This window comes from Pseudoliparis swirei, chromosome 12 (assembly GCF_029220125.1).
Source record: "Pseudoliparis swirei isolate HS2019 ecotype Mariana Trench chromosome 12, NWPU_hadal_v1, whole genome shotgun sequence".
Lineage (NCBI taxonomy): Eukaryota > Metazoa > Chordata > Actinopteri > Perciformes > Liparidae > Pseudoliparis > Pseudoliparis swirei.
Genome location: NC_079399.1, coordinates 16,081,391 through 16,099,627, shown reverse-complemented (window position 1 = coordinate 16,099,627; position 18,237 = coordinate 16,081,391). Strand labels below are relative to the sequence as shown.

Genomic DNA, 18,237 nt, shown 5'->3' with positions numbered 1-18,237 from the left:
ATTGAACCACGTCATTAAAACATCATCAGAATATTTGAGGGTTGCGTGGCTTATCTCCGTTACTTTGCTCCGTGGAAAAATATGTTCCGCCATCCGCCACGGAATAATTAACCAATTTGTCTACGTTGTACTTCTTGTGGAAATGCCGCACACGTCGCAACATCTAGCGCCCCGGTGTGAATGACTTCCGCATCCAGCATCACGAGAGCAGCAACAGCCAATTAGATCCAACAGCGGAGCAGCTCAGCGCTGATTGGCTCTCACAACGCAGCGTTCTGGTTCTGTGCTGTGACGTCGCTACTCGCTATAAGCTAAAGTGACGTCACGGAGCTTTGATCCAGAGTGCGTAAATAGAGAGCAGACTCACTGTTCAGAGGTCTACTTGAGGATCTGGGAGAGTCCTGGGGAGCAGAATATGGTAACCAGGATGTGTACCCTGGATACTCGTAGACTGGGGGGGATAGAGCAGGCTCAAGCACTGATGGGTGGGGGGGTGGGGGGTTCTCTGATATATACACATGTACATACATAAATACATGGTGAACTAATCTTACATTAGGTTGTTCAGCTGTAGTAAGACGGCATTGAAGGTAGTAAATGCACGGCCCGCCACTGGTATTAAGTGTGATGCATTGTTCTTGATGAAACCTCTTTTTAACCATTCTTTAATGTTCACCGTTCATCTTTCTTAGATTGTATTAAATCGCCATAATAACTTTTTTTGGACACAGCACTTACAAGGTATGATTGAACCAGGATAATATAAAGAACATCAGGCCATCATCATCATCAATCATCATTGAGATGAATACATTCAGACCATTACAATAGTACAACGATGATATACTACAATACACGAACATTATGGTATAATATAACAGATAAAACAACATACTTAATAGCCATGACTATCAGGAGAGCCGTGGCGTTTCAGAGCCTTTAAATGAACTCCATCAATCAACTCAAACCACAGTGCCCGCCCCTTCGCGCCTGCGCAGAGACGCTTCGGGAGCTGTCCGTGTCAGTCGGTGCTGGAGTGTTCTCACAGAAGCTGCTTCTCCCTCCCGGTCCACCGAAACCGACGGGAGCGATGGAGGAAGAGTTAAAATGCCCCGTGTGCGGTTCCCTCTTCAAGGACCCCATCCTCCTGCCGTGCTCCCACAATGTCTGCCTGGCCTGCGCTCGGAACATCACCGTGCAGACCCCGGAGGGGGAGAACCCGGTGCAGAGCCGAGCCTCGGGCAGCTCTGACTACGACTACCTGGACATGGACAAGATGAGCCTGTACAGCGAGACGGACAGCGGCTACGGCTCCTACACGCCGTGCCAGCTCAAGTCTCCCAACGGGGTGCGGGTGTTTCCGCCGGCCAACCACCACCGGCACTGCTCCCTCACCTGCCCGCTGTGCCACCGGAGCGTCTCCCTGGATGAGCGGGGGCTCCGGGGTTTCCCTCGGAACCGGCTGCTCGAGGCCATCGTGACGCGGTACCAGCAGAACCGCCGCTCTTCCGCCACCTCTTCCTCTTCGTCTTCCACGGTGGTGAAGTGCCAGCTGTGCGACCGCAACCCGGCGGACGCGACGGTCATGTGCGAGCAGTGCGACGTCTACTACTGTAACGCCTGCCAGCAGCGGTGCCACCCGTCCCGCGGTCCGCTCGCCAAGCACCGCCTGGTGCCGCCGCCGAACCGAGCGGCGGGAGGCGGCGCGGCGAGCGGAGGAGGCGGCAGCGGCAGCGGCGGTCAGCTGCCGCCCGCAACCGCGCGGAAACCGGCGACCTGCGTGGACCACGAAGCGGAGAACTTCAGCATGTACTGCTACAGCTGCAAAGCTCCGGTGTGCATGAAGTGTCTGGAGGAGGGAAGACACGCAAAGCACGACGTCAAGACGCTGCCCATGATGTGGAAACAACACAAGGTGGGCGAGCGCGCGCACACGCACACACACACACTCACTCACTCACTTTCTTACAGGTTTTATTTTTTAATCACGCAAATTATTTTTTAATTTTTAAACAATAATTAGTATTTTTGAAGGATCTCATGATCACACTTTGCTCCAACTGTTATTTATGATTAGAAACAAAAGGTCTATCCACTTCCTCCCTCCCCCCCCCCCCTCTCTCTCTCTCTCTCTCTCTCTCTCACACACACACACATCCCCCTGTTACACTCTTGCACATATCCTCTTTGTTAATACACTTGCTTTAACATGAAGTTATTTAACTGTTGCTATGATATTATAGTAAGTAATGTGTTAGTTATAAGCTACCAATATGCATCAAACCAAATACATCCTCATCTTATGTGCAATCGTGGTTATTTAAAATGGTGCAAACTGTACTGTCAATTCTATTGAAAAATGACAAAGCAAAGGGAGAGAGAGAGAGAAGATGCTGCTGTTTGTCCCAGAAAGAAAAAAATCCCATTGAAGTGCAGTGTTGAGTTTGCTGTATGTGGAGCAGATTGTAAACCAGAGAGCCCTGACTGATTCACAGAATGAAATCATAACTGGAGGTGTGGTGTGTGTGTGTGTGTGTGTGTGTGAGAGAGTCATTCCTTGATTAGGCCACACAGCGTCGTGATGCTATTTCATGCACTACAGGCTCCCATGTCAGTAGTGACTGTAGTGTGTGGGAAGCACAGTTTGATTTATTTCCCCAAGATCAAGACAGGAATAAAAAACGCTGAAGAAAAAGAGGCTTTCAACAAAGTATTTTGAACCAATATGGTTTCAAAATACTTTGTTTAAAGGAGACCACGTCTACTCCACCACGTGTATTTAATTGCTCCGGTTACTTGGTCGTACATAAAGTTTTACCTCAACATCATTTTCAACATTGCTCCCTTTAGTGTGATAATATTTCATAATACTATACAAATGTGCTAAACAATCCGAAGGTCGACATTTTTTCACAAGGAGTACTTTTGCTTTTGATTTGTCTTTTAAATGTTGCCACTAATACAACACTACTGTCTTTTTACTTAAGTAGAATGAATGACTTTTACTTGAATAGAGTATTTTTATCACTGTGGTACTTTTGACTTTGTGCTTCTTCACCCACTGCCCATTTAAAGGCCCTGTCCGGCCCTGAATCATACATATATCTATATCGATATCTATATTTAGCTTTAGAAGAAAAACATCCTTAGCAGGGCCGTTGAGATTGGTTCCCCCCTCGAGCTGTTGACGTGGGCAGATTAAAGCAAATTCAGGGGTAAAACCGATTGAGCTGTGTGCTTTGGGGGAAATGGAAAGTGCATCTCATTTTATTTTGGATTGTACATGCTATGATGATTTGAAAGCGTCAATCTCCAATGAAATAGCTCAACAAACCTCTGAAATATTCCGGTGTTTAGTGTCTTAAAGTTTGCTCACTCCGCCTCAAAAGTGTGATTTCTCCAACATTATGCAGGACATGTTTTGTCAAAGGTTTATGGAAATCTGAAGGTGAACAGAATTCAAATTGGAATTGATTTCGTGTTGCTGCACTCTGGGTCTGCAGCATCTGCAGCATATTTACATTCATGACCCAAAAATAAATAAAACATCTTTAATTCACTCTACATTCTGCTGCCCAGTTAGCCTTTTGCCTCTTCCTGCACAGGGATATTCATTTATCTCTATTAACTTTGTTTATTTTGTCATTTTATTGCTTGAATTGTGCAAATAAATAAATAAACCTAACACAATTAGACATAAACAATGTGTTTTACCATCCAATCTCATCCTTTCTCCCCCTCTGCCTGCCAAAATCCACCCGACTGTGTGATTAAAGGATGACTAAAGTGATTGATGATTTAATTCATTTTAAAATTGAATATTTCATTAATTTAAAAGTGTGCTACGTGGTTGCCTTCGACTCAGGTCACTTCTCTCAGTTAACAGTGAGATTTGACTTTGTTGTTTACATTTGTTTTTATTTACAAAACCCAGATTTGATTGCATAAAAGGTTGTACGTGTAGTATTTGAACAACATCATTACCATTATAATTATACTGGTAAAAAAAAGGCCCCAGGGGCAGGAATCAAGAAGGGTTTAAAGGAAAATCAATACCAGTAGTACTAGTATTTAACGCGCTGCAGCACTACAAGCCCAGACTGTTTCCTGGGTTTAATTCAGCATTATACACGGCAATCAACATCATCAAAGCCAGACTTCAGAAGTGTAAATTAAAAAAACATTTTTGTGCGCCTCCTGCTCAGTGGGTCATCGGGACTAATCCCCGTCTGTCTCTCTTTCCGAGGGATTGGAAGCTTTGAGTCATTTATCTGCCACACGTTTCAGCCTCTTCCGCCTTCTTCACCCATCCACCTTCTCTATGTGTGCCTCCCTCCCCCTACTCATCCCCTGTTTCTTATGTACTCTCTATTTCTCCTCCCCCCATCATCAACCCACTCTTCCCCCACTCTGCCCATCCTCCATCTTTACCTCTTTCACCCTGTCCCACAAATGGACCGTGAAAATCCCATCAGAGTACAGGAGTGGGAGGGCGTCGCTAAGTAATGGGCAAGAGATTTGCTGCCACTTAGTTAATACGGCGTCCTCGGTGTTGAGGGAGATCGATGGCCGGCCGTCTTCGTATACCTCTCGGTCGGCACTTGTTCGGGCTCCAAGCAGTATGAGCTGCTATGGCTGTTGTTGTTGTTTTGAAGTGTCACTCAGAGCCGTTTCTCACTTCGGTGGGAAGCACTCTTTTCCCTTTTTGATCTTTCTGTTAAAGTGTTGCTGCGTCTCGTGAGCATCCTTCTCCTTCGTGTCCTCCTTCTCCTTCTTCCATTGTTTGAAATCAAAATGCATTTTTTCTTCTTCTACAAAATCCTCTTGCTGCAGGGACTGAGGGTCACACACAACTTCGGTCCACTGTGGTCGTTATGAATATAAGGAACATTTCAAATATACTTCTGGATTACACTTTCCCAAAAGGCGACAACAGGCATCGATCTGCATACGGTGTATTCTTTGAGTGAATTGTTACATCCCGAATGATTGACCATATGCAATGTTTTGCAGCATTTGTGTGAGTGTGTTTTAAGCTCTACAACTCCTTTTGAGAATCAACGAATGTACAGAGATATCAAGGAAAGACAGTTGGATCATTTATTGCAAAATCAAACACGAGTACATCATGGAGCAGCCCGAGAGTGACGATCCCACTCCTACACACCCAGAGGGACTCAAGTAGCCCACACACACACACACACACACACACACACACACACACACACACACACACACACACACACACACACACACACACACACACACACACACACACACACACACACACACACACACACACACACACACACACACACACACACACACACGAGTATGCAGATTAACTTTTGCTGGGAGAATGCAGGGGAGGAAGCACTGATGCAGTTTCCTCTGATCACTCAGGCAGAAAACACACTGTCTATTTAAAAGCACACACACACACACACACACACACATGTATGTGTGCATGTGTGTTTTAGTGTGTGCAAATGTGTGAGTCCGCTCAGTCCAGCGAAGAGCAGCTGGCTCTGGCACCACTCCGAGTTAAATATTGAGTTTCTGGTTCTCCTGCTTCGCTGTTTCAGTGTTTGCGTCGTCATCTGCAGATCGTTTTAGATTTGAAGTGAGACTTCTGGCATATTAAAATCTATGCCTGAACATGTTTGGTGGACGGCAGTAATTAACGAACTGAAGCTGACAATTAATGTGAAGTAACAGCCCCCGAAACAGCACTCTCAGTTGGTAGTTTTCTCAATTGGTAGGTTTAGGTTTAGGTTTAGGTTTGTGCTCTTGGTTGACGGTTGAAATTGACAAAAGTGACTCCATCCCCCCTGAACACTATGCTGAAGGATGTATGTGTGGCGGAACAAAACGAGCACAATCTTCATTGGGAATACAAAAAATAACGAAAAAAACATCGATCAAGTAGGAGTCCATAATAATTCCTCCGAGACATGACTGCTCCAGCGGGGAACGGTTGGATACGTCTTAACCTCCCTTTCTCATGAACACCTTTCCCCTCATCGCTCTGTTGTTGAGATTCAACACATCGGCCCCTTTCCTAAAATAGATCCTATTTCCTTAGATGCTCGTCTATTTTCTCCTTTTCCCCGACAGCTTTTTAACCCTCCTGTTACCTTTACATTTACTAACATATTTTACCCTCGGGGTCAATTTGACCCCAGCAATTAAAACCTCCAGAAAATTATTAGAATTAATATTGTTTCCCAAGTTTAAGTGTGAGGTACTTTATGTTTGTTTGTTGACTACCTAAATAGCCCTTTAAATATATAAAAAAGTTGATATTTCTTATATGTTTGACACAGTGAAAAACAGCCTGGGGTCAAATTGACCTCAAAGAACACCGACATTAAACATTGAATGGGGTCAAATTTACCCTAAAGGTAACAGGAGGGTTGAGTGAGGGATGACGTGGGCTCGTATACAGCAGCCCAGTTGAATTGCTCCCGTGGTATTTTAAACCGCTCCGACTCGAGGTCACTTATTGTCACGTCTCTCCTCACTTTTATCTTCATGGATTTGTACATTTTTAAACCTAAACTGCCTAAACTGCTCTAGACCGCTGTATACAAGCTGTTGTCGCTTCTCACATTTCCCAAAACATGAGCTCACAGACATGACAAATGGACTCATACGAGGTGAGCCTGGCCCCTTTTTTAAATTTCAATCCACAATTTTACCAGTATGAGTCATCGTGGCTTGGACAAGCTGATGGACACATGCTGTCTTTTGCTTACACCTGACCGTAAATCTCTCTGAGTTTTGAATTGAGGCTGTTTTGGAAACTTATGTCATTAACATAAACATCCGTTTCATGCACTAGAACACATTTAAAAATATATATTTCTGGTGACAAATGGGCCATGAAGTTCTTGAAGCATGCATACTTTCTTTTCTACATTTATTATGCCAACATAATGCCCATTGCCCAATAGACTGCTGGTTGGTCAGCTGCTGGTCTCAATTGATTCTCAGGATGTTTTCCAGGCTTAAATCTCACAGTGGAAGTTGAGCTCACAACTGCACTTGTTGTCCCCTATCGGACAACTATTACACTATTAGAAGATCATTTATTCAAGATGTTAAGTAAAGTGTCTTGGTGACATTTGTTTGCAAGTTTCCCCAGAAACCTCCGCTCATGAGTGATCATGACAAATGGAGTGAATTACTAGTGAGTGGTAAAGTAGCACTAAAGATCCTGGAGAACCTAACAGATTTTTTAAAATGGGGCATCCACCAAGCGTGAAGAAAACCAGTTGGTCAGTGGGCAGATGATTTGGATTTGTTCTGGTATAGTAACATGAGTCACAATCAACACAGTGAGTGTGGAAGGAAGGCCGGTTCGTACCAACTTTTGTTTATCCCGTGGAACACGCTCCAGATTCACTGATTTGAGACTTTCTTGCCTCAATCCTAAAGAAAGAAGGTGAATAATCAAGACAAATATAATATTGTACAATATGTCCCTTTAGCACAGTGGCACCTAAATGAGGCATGTTTTAGATATGAATCGTTTACATTCACTCGTGAGTTTGAAATGCATCTTCCTCGCTAGATTTGTCACTTCCTCTCATGTCAAATCATTTAATATTGACAGTAAACATTTTTTTCTCGCTTGGGACTCTGACAAAACATTTCGACAAGCAGTCTGATTGGCCCGCGGCCGGTTTTCTGCGATGCGGTTTATTTCTGTTCATGAAGCTTTTATGTGGCTACCACACTGAAGTAAGTATTGGATATCTCTCAACTGCATTTACGTGTAACATCACAGAATCGCGATGGCAGGAGAGGGCTGTCAAAGCATATTCTAAGTTTTAATTCATATTTGAAGAGTCAAAAAAACACATTCAAATATGAAAATAAATATTCTATCATAAAGAAAAGCAGCAGTGCCGGAGCTGTCTGCCTCACGTGCATCATCAGCAACCGTGATGGTGACGGAGAGAGTGACACGCCGGCACGGGGTGAGGCTCAGGTGCAGAGAGACAGGCTGGACTCCAGGTTTGAGTGAAACGAAAAACACGTTATGTCAGAAAAAGGTAAAATATAAAAACTCTGGCTTGAAAGCAACGACAAAAAACACTATGAATCACCATGGGAACAAAGACTGAGACATTGAAACAGAGACATTAAGACTGAGATAAAGACAACAAACAGACAGGAGACAAGGGAAAGACTGGCACAATATATAGGGGGGAAAACACAGGTGTAAGGCATGATGCAATCAGGGAGACAGAGGCGTGGCTGATGCCAGGTGAAGGGAATTAACCAATCAAGGAGAGAGAGGAGTGGCTGAGGGCAGGTGAAGGGAATGAAACAATCAAGAAGACAGAGGAGGGGCTGAGGACAGGTGAAGGGAATGAAACAATCAAGACAGAGGAGACACAGAGGAGACATAGAGGAGACACAGAACATAGGAGACAGGAGACAGAGAAGAAACAGGCGAAACGGAACACGGCGTTACACACGTGTCACTGCCGGGGCTTTGTCAGAAATAGTTGACTGATAAAAGCATTATTGACATAATCTGAGGAATATTAAATGCTTCAGAAGCGGGGAGGTCTTAAACATCTTTCATATAATTGAAATATTTTGTTAACCGAATCAAATTGTTCCAAGGATACTCAACCTTTTAACCTTTGTTTCATCGTGATACATTAAACACTTGACTTCTTTCTTCATAGGGATTGTATAAAGTGCGATTAAGTAGAACGTAAATATGACATTTTAACATATTCAAATGTTACCAGGCAGATGTTCGACACCGTGTTCAGACTCCAAGATAATAAAACAGACGAACTTGTGTAGACCAACACAGAAAACTGATCAATCGATAAAGAATTGGATCAATAGGCAGAATCGATACTGGCATTGGCGCCAAACACATGTTACCAATTCCCATCCTTCGAGAAGAGAAGTATTTTTGGGGAGGATGAAAGTTGTAAATGTACTGCAGCTTTTTTCTCTCCTATAAAACCAGACTCAGTAGGAGGAAGGCTTCCATTTAAAAGCAGAGAAGCAGCTTCTGATCTCTCCAGGGTCACAAAGCGAGTTTGGAAAGTGACTCATGCTTCAGTAATAACCGTCTCCATCAGCTCCGACTTCCTACAGATACAGGGTAGGATGCTTCAGTTTTAATGCTATTAGAACTCATGCTTCAGTAATAACCGTCTCCATCAGCTTTTCTTTCCGTTCGTCAAGTACATATAAGTGGAATTCTAAATAAATGGAGGACTCGTTCAGAGGTAGTCGGAGCTGGAACCTAATTTAACCTCAACCCTAAAACCTAAAACCTGCAACCAGCCTCAACCCGGAAATAAATGGTTAAAGCCTTGTGGTGACCGGATTTGTGCCTCTGATACGCTCCTCAAAATGTCATGAGTGGGCTACATTACACACACACACACACACACACACACACACACACACACACACACACACACACACACACACACACACACACACACACACACACACACACACACACACACACACACACACACAATGGCACAGTGTAACTCAAGGCTGTGCTCTGCTGGACTTGTGCATTGAATGTAGGTTAATGCACACTTTACACTACCTCTCTTGTGGCAGTAAGCAGAGAGACTCTGCAGAAAGAATGTGTGTGTTGCTGTTGGTAACCCAGTACGGTGTGTGTGTGTGTGTGTGTGTGTGTGTGGGAGAGGGTTAGAGAACGTGTGTTTGGGATCTATTTTGGGGATGAGTGCTGATGCCAGACCTCTGAGGAGGAGAGTGTTGCTGCACATCCGATAGTGAAACAATGAGCTTCGTTACCATGGTTACAAGCAGCTGCTAGTTCATCAGGAAAGTCCAATAAATTAAACATCAGCATACATGCTTAAAGACGAGTATGTGTGTATGCCGGCGTCATGATGTAACATTAGCTGTGTTTGCAGCACGGAGACTGAAAGCGTTATGAAATCCAAACGGAAGAATCTACAGTCTCCCCCGGTCGTCCGTAATGTTCATCGTCTTCAACAAACCTAATTTGCACTTGTTTTACGGCAATTACGCCCATGGCAATCGACCTCGCCTCTTGGTTTATTAATATGGAAGATGCCCATATCAATTATTGATCAGAGGGGCTCCTCTCCTCGCGCCTTCTCCTCAGAAGCTCTCCCTGGAGGAAGAGACGACGCTCTCTGAGCTCATTCAGACAGTTCTGGCTGTACAGCCACTCACCCGCGCCACGGTTTATCGGAGACGACCGCGGAGGAATCCACTCCTCTGCAAAGGATGTGACAGTGGTGCGTTCTGGTTGGATGGAGAACTGTGAACGGTCTCGTCATAGTGAGAACGAAGATGAGAAGGAAGCGTTTGATGTGGCTTTCTCTCTGCATTGATAAACTAGAACGGGCACTCGGTAGAGCGCATACCTTCGCATATCACAAGATTGGGCATTGAATTATGAACATTTTGGCATTAGTTGCATGCCAATTGGATAGAAATTGACCGCGCTATGGTAAAAAGAAGATTTTGACCTTTTCATGACCTTGACCTTGACCTTTGACCCGATCGATCCCAAAATCTAATCAAATGGTCCCTGGATAATAACCAATCATCCCACCAAATGTCATGCGATCCGGTTTAATACTTTTTTAGTTATGCGAGTAACACACATACAAATAAATAGATAAATACACGGCGATCAAAACATTACCTTCCGCAATTTCAATGCGAAGGTAATCAAAGGAATACAGTTGAACTTGAGCTTCACTTTGTACAGCGATGTGTGAGCAACCTTTCAGTTCATAACATACAGGCACACTCTTTTTTATGTCGTTTGTGAGTAGCTTTGTGAAGCAAGCTTTTGCACACATTAGAGCACTGAACCATATCCTTTCAATATTGATTGTTTACATATGGATGCTTTAAAATGCTTCATAGAACAGTTGTGTTGGGCTATCAAGGCGTTCTGCTCTGTGTAACTTCTGCTCCACATGTTGGTTTTCCCCACTTTGGTTAAGTTGGTTTGTCATCTCGGGGTCCGACCATGTTGGTCCTCATGAAATATCTCAACTACTGGACGGGTGACCATCAAATCAGACAATAATGACATCAGTCTCAGCCGCACTGTGTGTTTTGTGCAAACGTTAGCATGCTAACATGCTAAATAAGACCGTGAAAACGGTGAGCTTTGTACCTGCCAAACATAGGGTGACCCGACGTCCTCTTTTCCCAGGACATGTCCTCTTTTTGAGACCTAAAAAATGCGTCCGGCAGGGATTCCAAAAACTTCCGGGATTTTGCTTCGTCGGATATTTGTGTTTCTCTGGGTCTTTCACAAACTAGTTATTACCCCTTACAAGTTTTGGAAATGGTATCTCCCTTACGTTCCACATTCCTGCGCGAGCTCTGACTGTAGAGAGAACAGTCATTGGTCGACCGATCTCAGGGTTGCCAGATACACGATAATTATCTTCCAAATACGACCATTTTGAGCCTTTGGTACGATACTTCACCATCTCCAATCTGGCAACACTGAGCTCCATGCCGCCTCCACTAGTTGCATTGTTATTTGTGCGGCATGCTATACACTACACCCCGAGACGAAGTGTCCTCTTTTCACAAACTCAAATCTGGTCAACCTACCAAACATGAGCGGTTCAACGTTGTTATTGCGAGCATGTGAGCATGAGGTCGTCAGCGTTAGCTCAAATAACTGCTGCGCCTTCGTTAGCACAAGCTAACAGAGCTGCTAGCACGGCTTTAGTCTCGGGGCTTTGGTGCAAGTCATTTCTAGCATTACTAGTTTGAGTTCTCCTGTGAATTATTATGTAGTAAGTCAGGTGCAATGACACTATAATTTGGTTTTTTAAATGCCCTGGAAAAATATATCTGCTGTTACTCCCACATCTACATCTCGGTCACCATTTGAACATCATATTACAGTGAAAGCACATTTCACTGCCTAATTATAATAATGATAGCCACTTAGACTAGTTGACTGCACAAAACCAATACTGAGCAATCCTGAAACATGAATTCATTCTTTGTAGATTTGTCTTTCCTTATATTTGATATTTTTTCATTTTCCCTCGACTGATTGTTTCGGTTGTGCTAAAGCTAGACGTGGCATTGCCGAGTGTATTGTGGCAGAGCGGCAGAGGATTGGGAGGCTGATGTCGGATGAGAGGATGAAGAGGAGGAAGGGGAGAGGAGATTGGTTTTGACCTCCACCAGACGTAAAACACGAAGACTGTAACACGGCTGGCTGGCTCGGCTGAGAGGGGAAATGCTGCTTGTTCTGGTTATTGTACCTTGATACGGCTCGGGCCAGAACATTCATGGAGTGGTTGGGTTCAGTTTGATTCTATTATATAACTAGAATGGGCACTCGGTAGAGCGCATACCTTCGCATATCACAAGATTGGGCATTGAATTATGAACATTTTGGCATTAGTTGCATGCCAATTGGACAAAAATGTATTGTGCTATGGTAAAAAAAAGATGTTGACCTTTTAATGACATTGACCTTGACCTTTGACCCGATTGATCCCAAAATCTAATCAAATGGTCCCCGGATAATAACCAATCATCCCACCAAATTTCATGCGATTCGGTTGAATACTTTTTGAGTTCTGCGAATAACACACATACAAATAAATAAATAAATAAATACACGTCGATCAAAACATAACCTTCCGCATTTTCAATGCGAAGGTAATTAGTCCTTGTAGAGTGCCTGTGATGTGATTCTGAAGATACAGATGATCGATTACAAACAGTATCTATTATAAACAGTATTTGATCATTTCGACATTGAATCATTTTTTTAACGACAACATATTTTGTTCATATGCAACCACAGCAATTCATGAACATGGTTATCATCGTCCTTGTTTGTACCCCATGATGCTGCAAACAGTGTTTCACAAGCCTGTGTCCTTTAAAATGAAATTCCACCAGCACACGCAGACATGAGCAGATACCAATGCATTTCATACATGATCGGATCACTTAGGTTCTTGAAAAGCTAAAAACATGACAGTAAAACAGTATTTCTCTGGGAGTAGATGCCGTGTGACATGATTGACTGTGCACCATGACGCACAGAGTGGAGGTTGTGGAGGCAGCTGTGTCTCCTGTGATATATCAGGATCTGGCTCTCGGTTGGAGCCAAATTCACCCTCCAATCTGCCACTTATTCTCTTTGGATCTTCATCTGCTATGATGATTATTTTTTTCTCTTAAAGGACCGCAGCAGAATTAATTATTATTATGATTAAATATGTTTCACGTTGTTTGGCTTAAGGACGTTTTGGATTCATTACAAATCAGACCTGGTGCAGAGCTTTTATCAGAGAAGGAGAAGAGGTGATTTGTGCTCTATCGATTCACAAAAGTCGAACCTTATTTATCACCAAGAACGTCTTTGGGAGGTGGTTGGGTTTAAGAATGTAAAAGATATGTCAGAGGCAATTTTTACGGGAGGCTAAAATGAAAACAGAGGAGGATGTAAAGACTCGTGAATGCAAATGAGAAGGAATAAAAGGGTAAGTAGAGGTAAATGAGGGCGTTCGGCCCCTCCTCCGCCCGGTCCTCTCCACGTCCCCTGGGTATCATTCTGACAAGGTCAACACCACCATCCACCATTCCCCCGGCTGACAGCCAAACACAGAGGAGCTGCCTATTGTTCTCCCCATATTTTCTCTGAGATAATACTCGCCACAACTGTTTATCCACAACACAAACTGAGTTTCCAAAAGGTGAATGAACATGAACTGGTGATTAAAAAGTTTACCTTTTTATAAAAAAAGAGTCTTTTTCCAGATGTCAACATTATATTTGAATAAAGTTTATTTGAAAACTGACCTCAGCACAGACAAAAATCAAAAACACTTTTTCCAGTTGAGAAAGATAATGTCTCTGCAGTGTCGGCCAGAGGAACTTTAATCTGAGTTCCCTCCAACATTGACCGATATGGATGAGGTTTGTAGAATTTTTGGGCTAAATAAATAAAATCTTTTGTAATAACAGTTTAATCATCAGTCAGGTCACATGTGGTGGTAGCGTTCCTCACACATACATGATAAATAGATTTATTATCGATTGCTTTTTGCGTGCGGCTTCTTCGGTGCTGACAACAGCAAGACTCGACTCGATGCACTTTACCACAGGCTCATAAACAAAATGAAATCCTTCTATTCCAACTGTTTTAGCTTACTATTGATCACCTTTCCCATGTGATTTATGAGACACGGTTTTTATTTCCCTGTGAACGGCATTCATTGCATTTGGATCTATTCCCTTTGTTCTGCAGCCATGTCGAGCGTTCAACAGAGGAACAACGCATCGGCTGAAACGTAACGTTGTAACTCAGTTTAAAGGGAGCTCGTAAAACTGGCCACATGTGAAACAATCGCATCACGCACGTCGTCTCTCAACTCTCACTTCATCCTCGCATCTCGAGTTGCTGAGCGGACCGCAAATCTTGCATATCTTGCTGGCTACAACGGATCCCCAGAGACATCGCCCCTCGGCCCCCAGAGGCTTATCCCAGCAACAATGTGATGCGTTTAAAAATCAAAAGGCAATATCCTCCACTTTGTCCCTGTGCCGACGTCTTTCCCTCTCAACACGGACTTCATGACCTTTGTGACAGTTAACCAAACTCCCGACCCGTTTCGTTTGCCTGACCTCATTTGACCCTCTAACGGTTTGTAAACAACGATGACGTGCGAAGTGTGCGCTCGCAGTTTGGCGACGGCCGGATGGCTTGGTGCAAAACGCCACGTCCACAGATGGACACATGTGGACAGATCCAGAAGCAGCGTCAGAAATACACCAGGGCAAAGGGCAACACTTACCCTAAAAAATATAATTTTGCCCCTGATTTCACTATGGAGAGGGGCAAACAATGCCCCCATAATTTCCTCTAATAATTATGATAATTTAATAGCGTTTTGTTCTTTGTTTTGTCTGTCCTGTATTCCCTCTGGTACACACAACAAATATTAATAAATATGAATTTGAATTATACAAAAAAAATTATACTTGTTAATAGTACATTAAATAACCACAAGGAAATAAGAATATAATGTAATATGGTTCTCTGATTTATGTTTTCTGTTTGTTTTTTGTTTAAAAAAACACTTTGAATCTGTAGACTACTGCCTAATAGTCTTATTATTATTATCTTATTATTGCTTATGACAATTGCTCATATACTGTAAACCTAAATAATTATATGTATTATTTCTGAACAAAGGTTAAATGTTTTTTCACAAGTTTCAAAAAGTGCCCCCAATTTATTTTTAGATGCCCCTGGATTTCAGTCAGTAGGGGCCAAAATTGCCACCTAAAAATATGTAAATTTCCTACCCTGCCCAGAAGTGACCCTAGCTGGAAGTTCAGACCCTTTTTCTCCGGCTCTCGGGTTAGATGAAGTTTCATCGTGATCTCCCGAATCCGTCCCCTGCATCCATTTGTTGAGCAGACTTCACCAGTGAAACCAACACGGCTGTGCCTCTGCGAGTGTCACTGGTCTCCCTGAATGTCACAGACGGAGTAAATGGTCCTCCATTGGCCCTGTAATGTTAGATAATGAGATAATAGCACTTGTCTCTGAGAGGACTGCTGACAGCGGGGAAAAGAACAATGACCCTCCCGTTCGGAGGAGTACTAAAAGATGAAGACGGTCAAGGGGAGAGGAAACAAAGGAAACAAAGGAGGGAAGAAATGGGATTTCAGAACAGACAGTTGTGTTCTGCAGGTGCGACGATCTTCGCTGACATGAATTCCATTTATTTTCATCTCTTGTTGTTGTGCACTTTACATTTCCTTCTCATCTGGATGATTCTCTCGTGTTTCCGTGTTTCTCTTTTGTTCTAAATCTCCTCGGCGGCTCATCGTCTCCCCGCCGGGCCGACGTGTCACATTCCTACACGGTTGTTCACAGTTTCACTGGAGTCGACTGTGAGTCAACGTGACTGTAGGCAAAGTTAGACCTGGGCATTGTGAAGACTCAGTATTCAGGCTTTTGACAAAGATATGAAGCGGTATTGTTAAAAAAAAACTTTTAAAGTAAATAGCGGTCAATCCAGAACAAGTTAAGTTTCTACATTTCTACATGACTCCTTAGTCTGCAGTCACAAAAGAACGACCGAGGCTGCAGCAGGCCATTCGTAGTCGTGTGAGACGTAACATCACAACATCGGTCTATGGGACAAGAAAAAAACAATTGAGAGACAAATTGAAAGCAAAATATAATTTGACTGCAAATGAAATAACTGTGATGATGAGGAGGCGTGGCCTCTTCTGAATTAACAAATGAAAAAGCTTAAATCCGTTGATGTCTTCCAGCGTCAGTGCTGCAATCTATTTAAACAGATGCTCTAATTAATTAGCGCTCATGAGCAGTTTGTTGCCTCGGTGAAGAGACATCAGGGCCGTCGGAATATATGCAACGTATTTACTAAAGTATATAGCGATAGGTCATATTTTCTCTGCAGCAGTACCTGTGATAGTGTAGTTTAGTATAATATTGTGCTGCAAGAACGAGTCCTAAAATCCGGGAATGAGATTTGCTCTCCCGGTTCCCATCTTATGTTGTTTGACTATTGCATTATTAGCATTATTGGGCGTTAGGCATTTTTTGTTAGATAACTGTCGTTAACATAAGTTTAACATGAGTTTAAGACATTTTAATATTATTTTATATGATATGAAATACGTTAGTAAATACCCCTCTTGTGAATTTGGAAGCTTTTATGTGCCAAATTGGTACGTAAATAAGCCATTTATTAGGCGCTTGCTAATAAGTGGCTTTTTATGACACAACTATACGTCTTCACCCTGAACACTAAGTTTAGTTTGGTGACCACGGTGTCGTTAGTTTATAGCTTGTGCTATAAATAGCATATGCTTTAGATGTTGTGGCAGGAAACACATGAAATATGCTGTCAGATAACATTTTATTAATATGTTCAGTTCCAACATCTTTGCAGCTTGTCTAAAAAATACATTTAGAATGTTTCATTTCCTTGTCGATATTTCTGGATTGGCAAATGTGTAATATCTACTCGTAATGTCTCTGAATATGCAGCTTAACTGGGTATTATTTATAATCTTTTGTGGTGTGTGACAGACTCCTTATTGTGTTTCTGTTTGCATTGTATTTGTTGTTGTAACATTCTTTAATGCACAATAAGAGCCTTTAATGCCAACTTTAGCTGGTTGATTGGTTGACAGAATCCCCTCCCAGCCATTCGACACAATGCATGCTGGGACGGCTCCAGCTGCCCACCACACTGGAAGAGCGAGCTGGTTAAGGAAATCAATGAATGGATAAAAGAAGGTAATCCTAGTAAACATGGGCGCAGACAGACAGGTGGGTGGAAGCAGCTCAGAACGTTGACCTGAGGAGCAGCGCCGGAGTCAAATGAATGTCAAACCAGACGAGACAAACGAGAGAGGAGGGGATGGTGCCAGGAGAGCCGTCGTATGGCACCTCCGTCATCCCCTCGTTAGCATCTTGGCATGCAAACACACACACACAGACGCACACACACAGACGCACACACACAGACAAACACACACAGACAAACACAGGCCAGACAGCTTGCTGGGCCAGATGGCCTCTTGGTGAGGAGCAGTGAGGAGACGCACTGGAGGGTTGGGTCGATTTATGAACCCTTTCTATGCAAACGGGCCTGGCGCAGTTACAGTGAAATGATGAGCATCTCCAGAGATTTGGTGGTAATTGAAGCACATTTATCATAAGACGCTGTAATGGGCTCCGGCTGCACAACTTTGGGAGTGTGTTTGCATCGTGGTGTCGTTGGCACAACACCGTTTGTGAATCGGACCTTCAGACGAGGCAGATAGCTTCTAACTCGTGAGGCGGTCCGTCAGCAGCTCCAATACATTCTTTGTATATATGTCATATTGCCTAATCGTTGATATAATCCTATTTTTTTAATTGTTGATATGTCATGAAATATTGGTTTTATTTAGTCATTTAGTCTTGGGTGAAAAGCATTCAATAATAGAGCTCAACTGATGTGTGCAGGAATGTTTCCCAAAGATGTCGACTAAGCACATCAAATAGTTCATTGGCTGCATTATATCACGGCCTACTGAACAATACACATGTAATGATTACTATTATTAATACATGGTTTAGTAGCCTTTGTCAAATCTATGTGATGACAGAATATGTGTAATCTTTAATTCGCTTTTTTCTTACAGATT

The 18,237-nt window shown here is 43.1% G+C and overlaps 1 protein-coding gene across 1 annotated transcript in view; it reads left to right on the top strand.

Annotated features, from left to right (window-relative positions):
* Positions 1 to 1,090: 1,090 nt before the first annotated feature.
* The window catches only part of LOC130202945 (E3 ubiquitin-protein ligase TRIM9), a 43,133-nt gene continuing 25,986 nt past the window's right edge, over positions 1,091 to 18,237 (top strand). The window contains exon 1 of the mRNA XM_056428841.1: positions 1,091 to 1,915. Coding sequence (XP_056284816.1) covers positions 1,091 to 1,915 — 825 coding nt within the window. The remainder of the gene's footprint in view (positions 1,916 to 18,237) is intronic.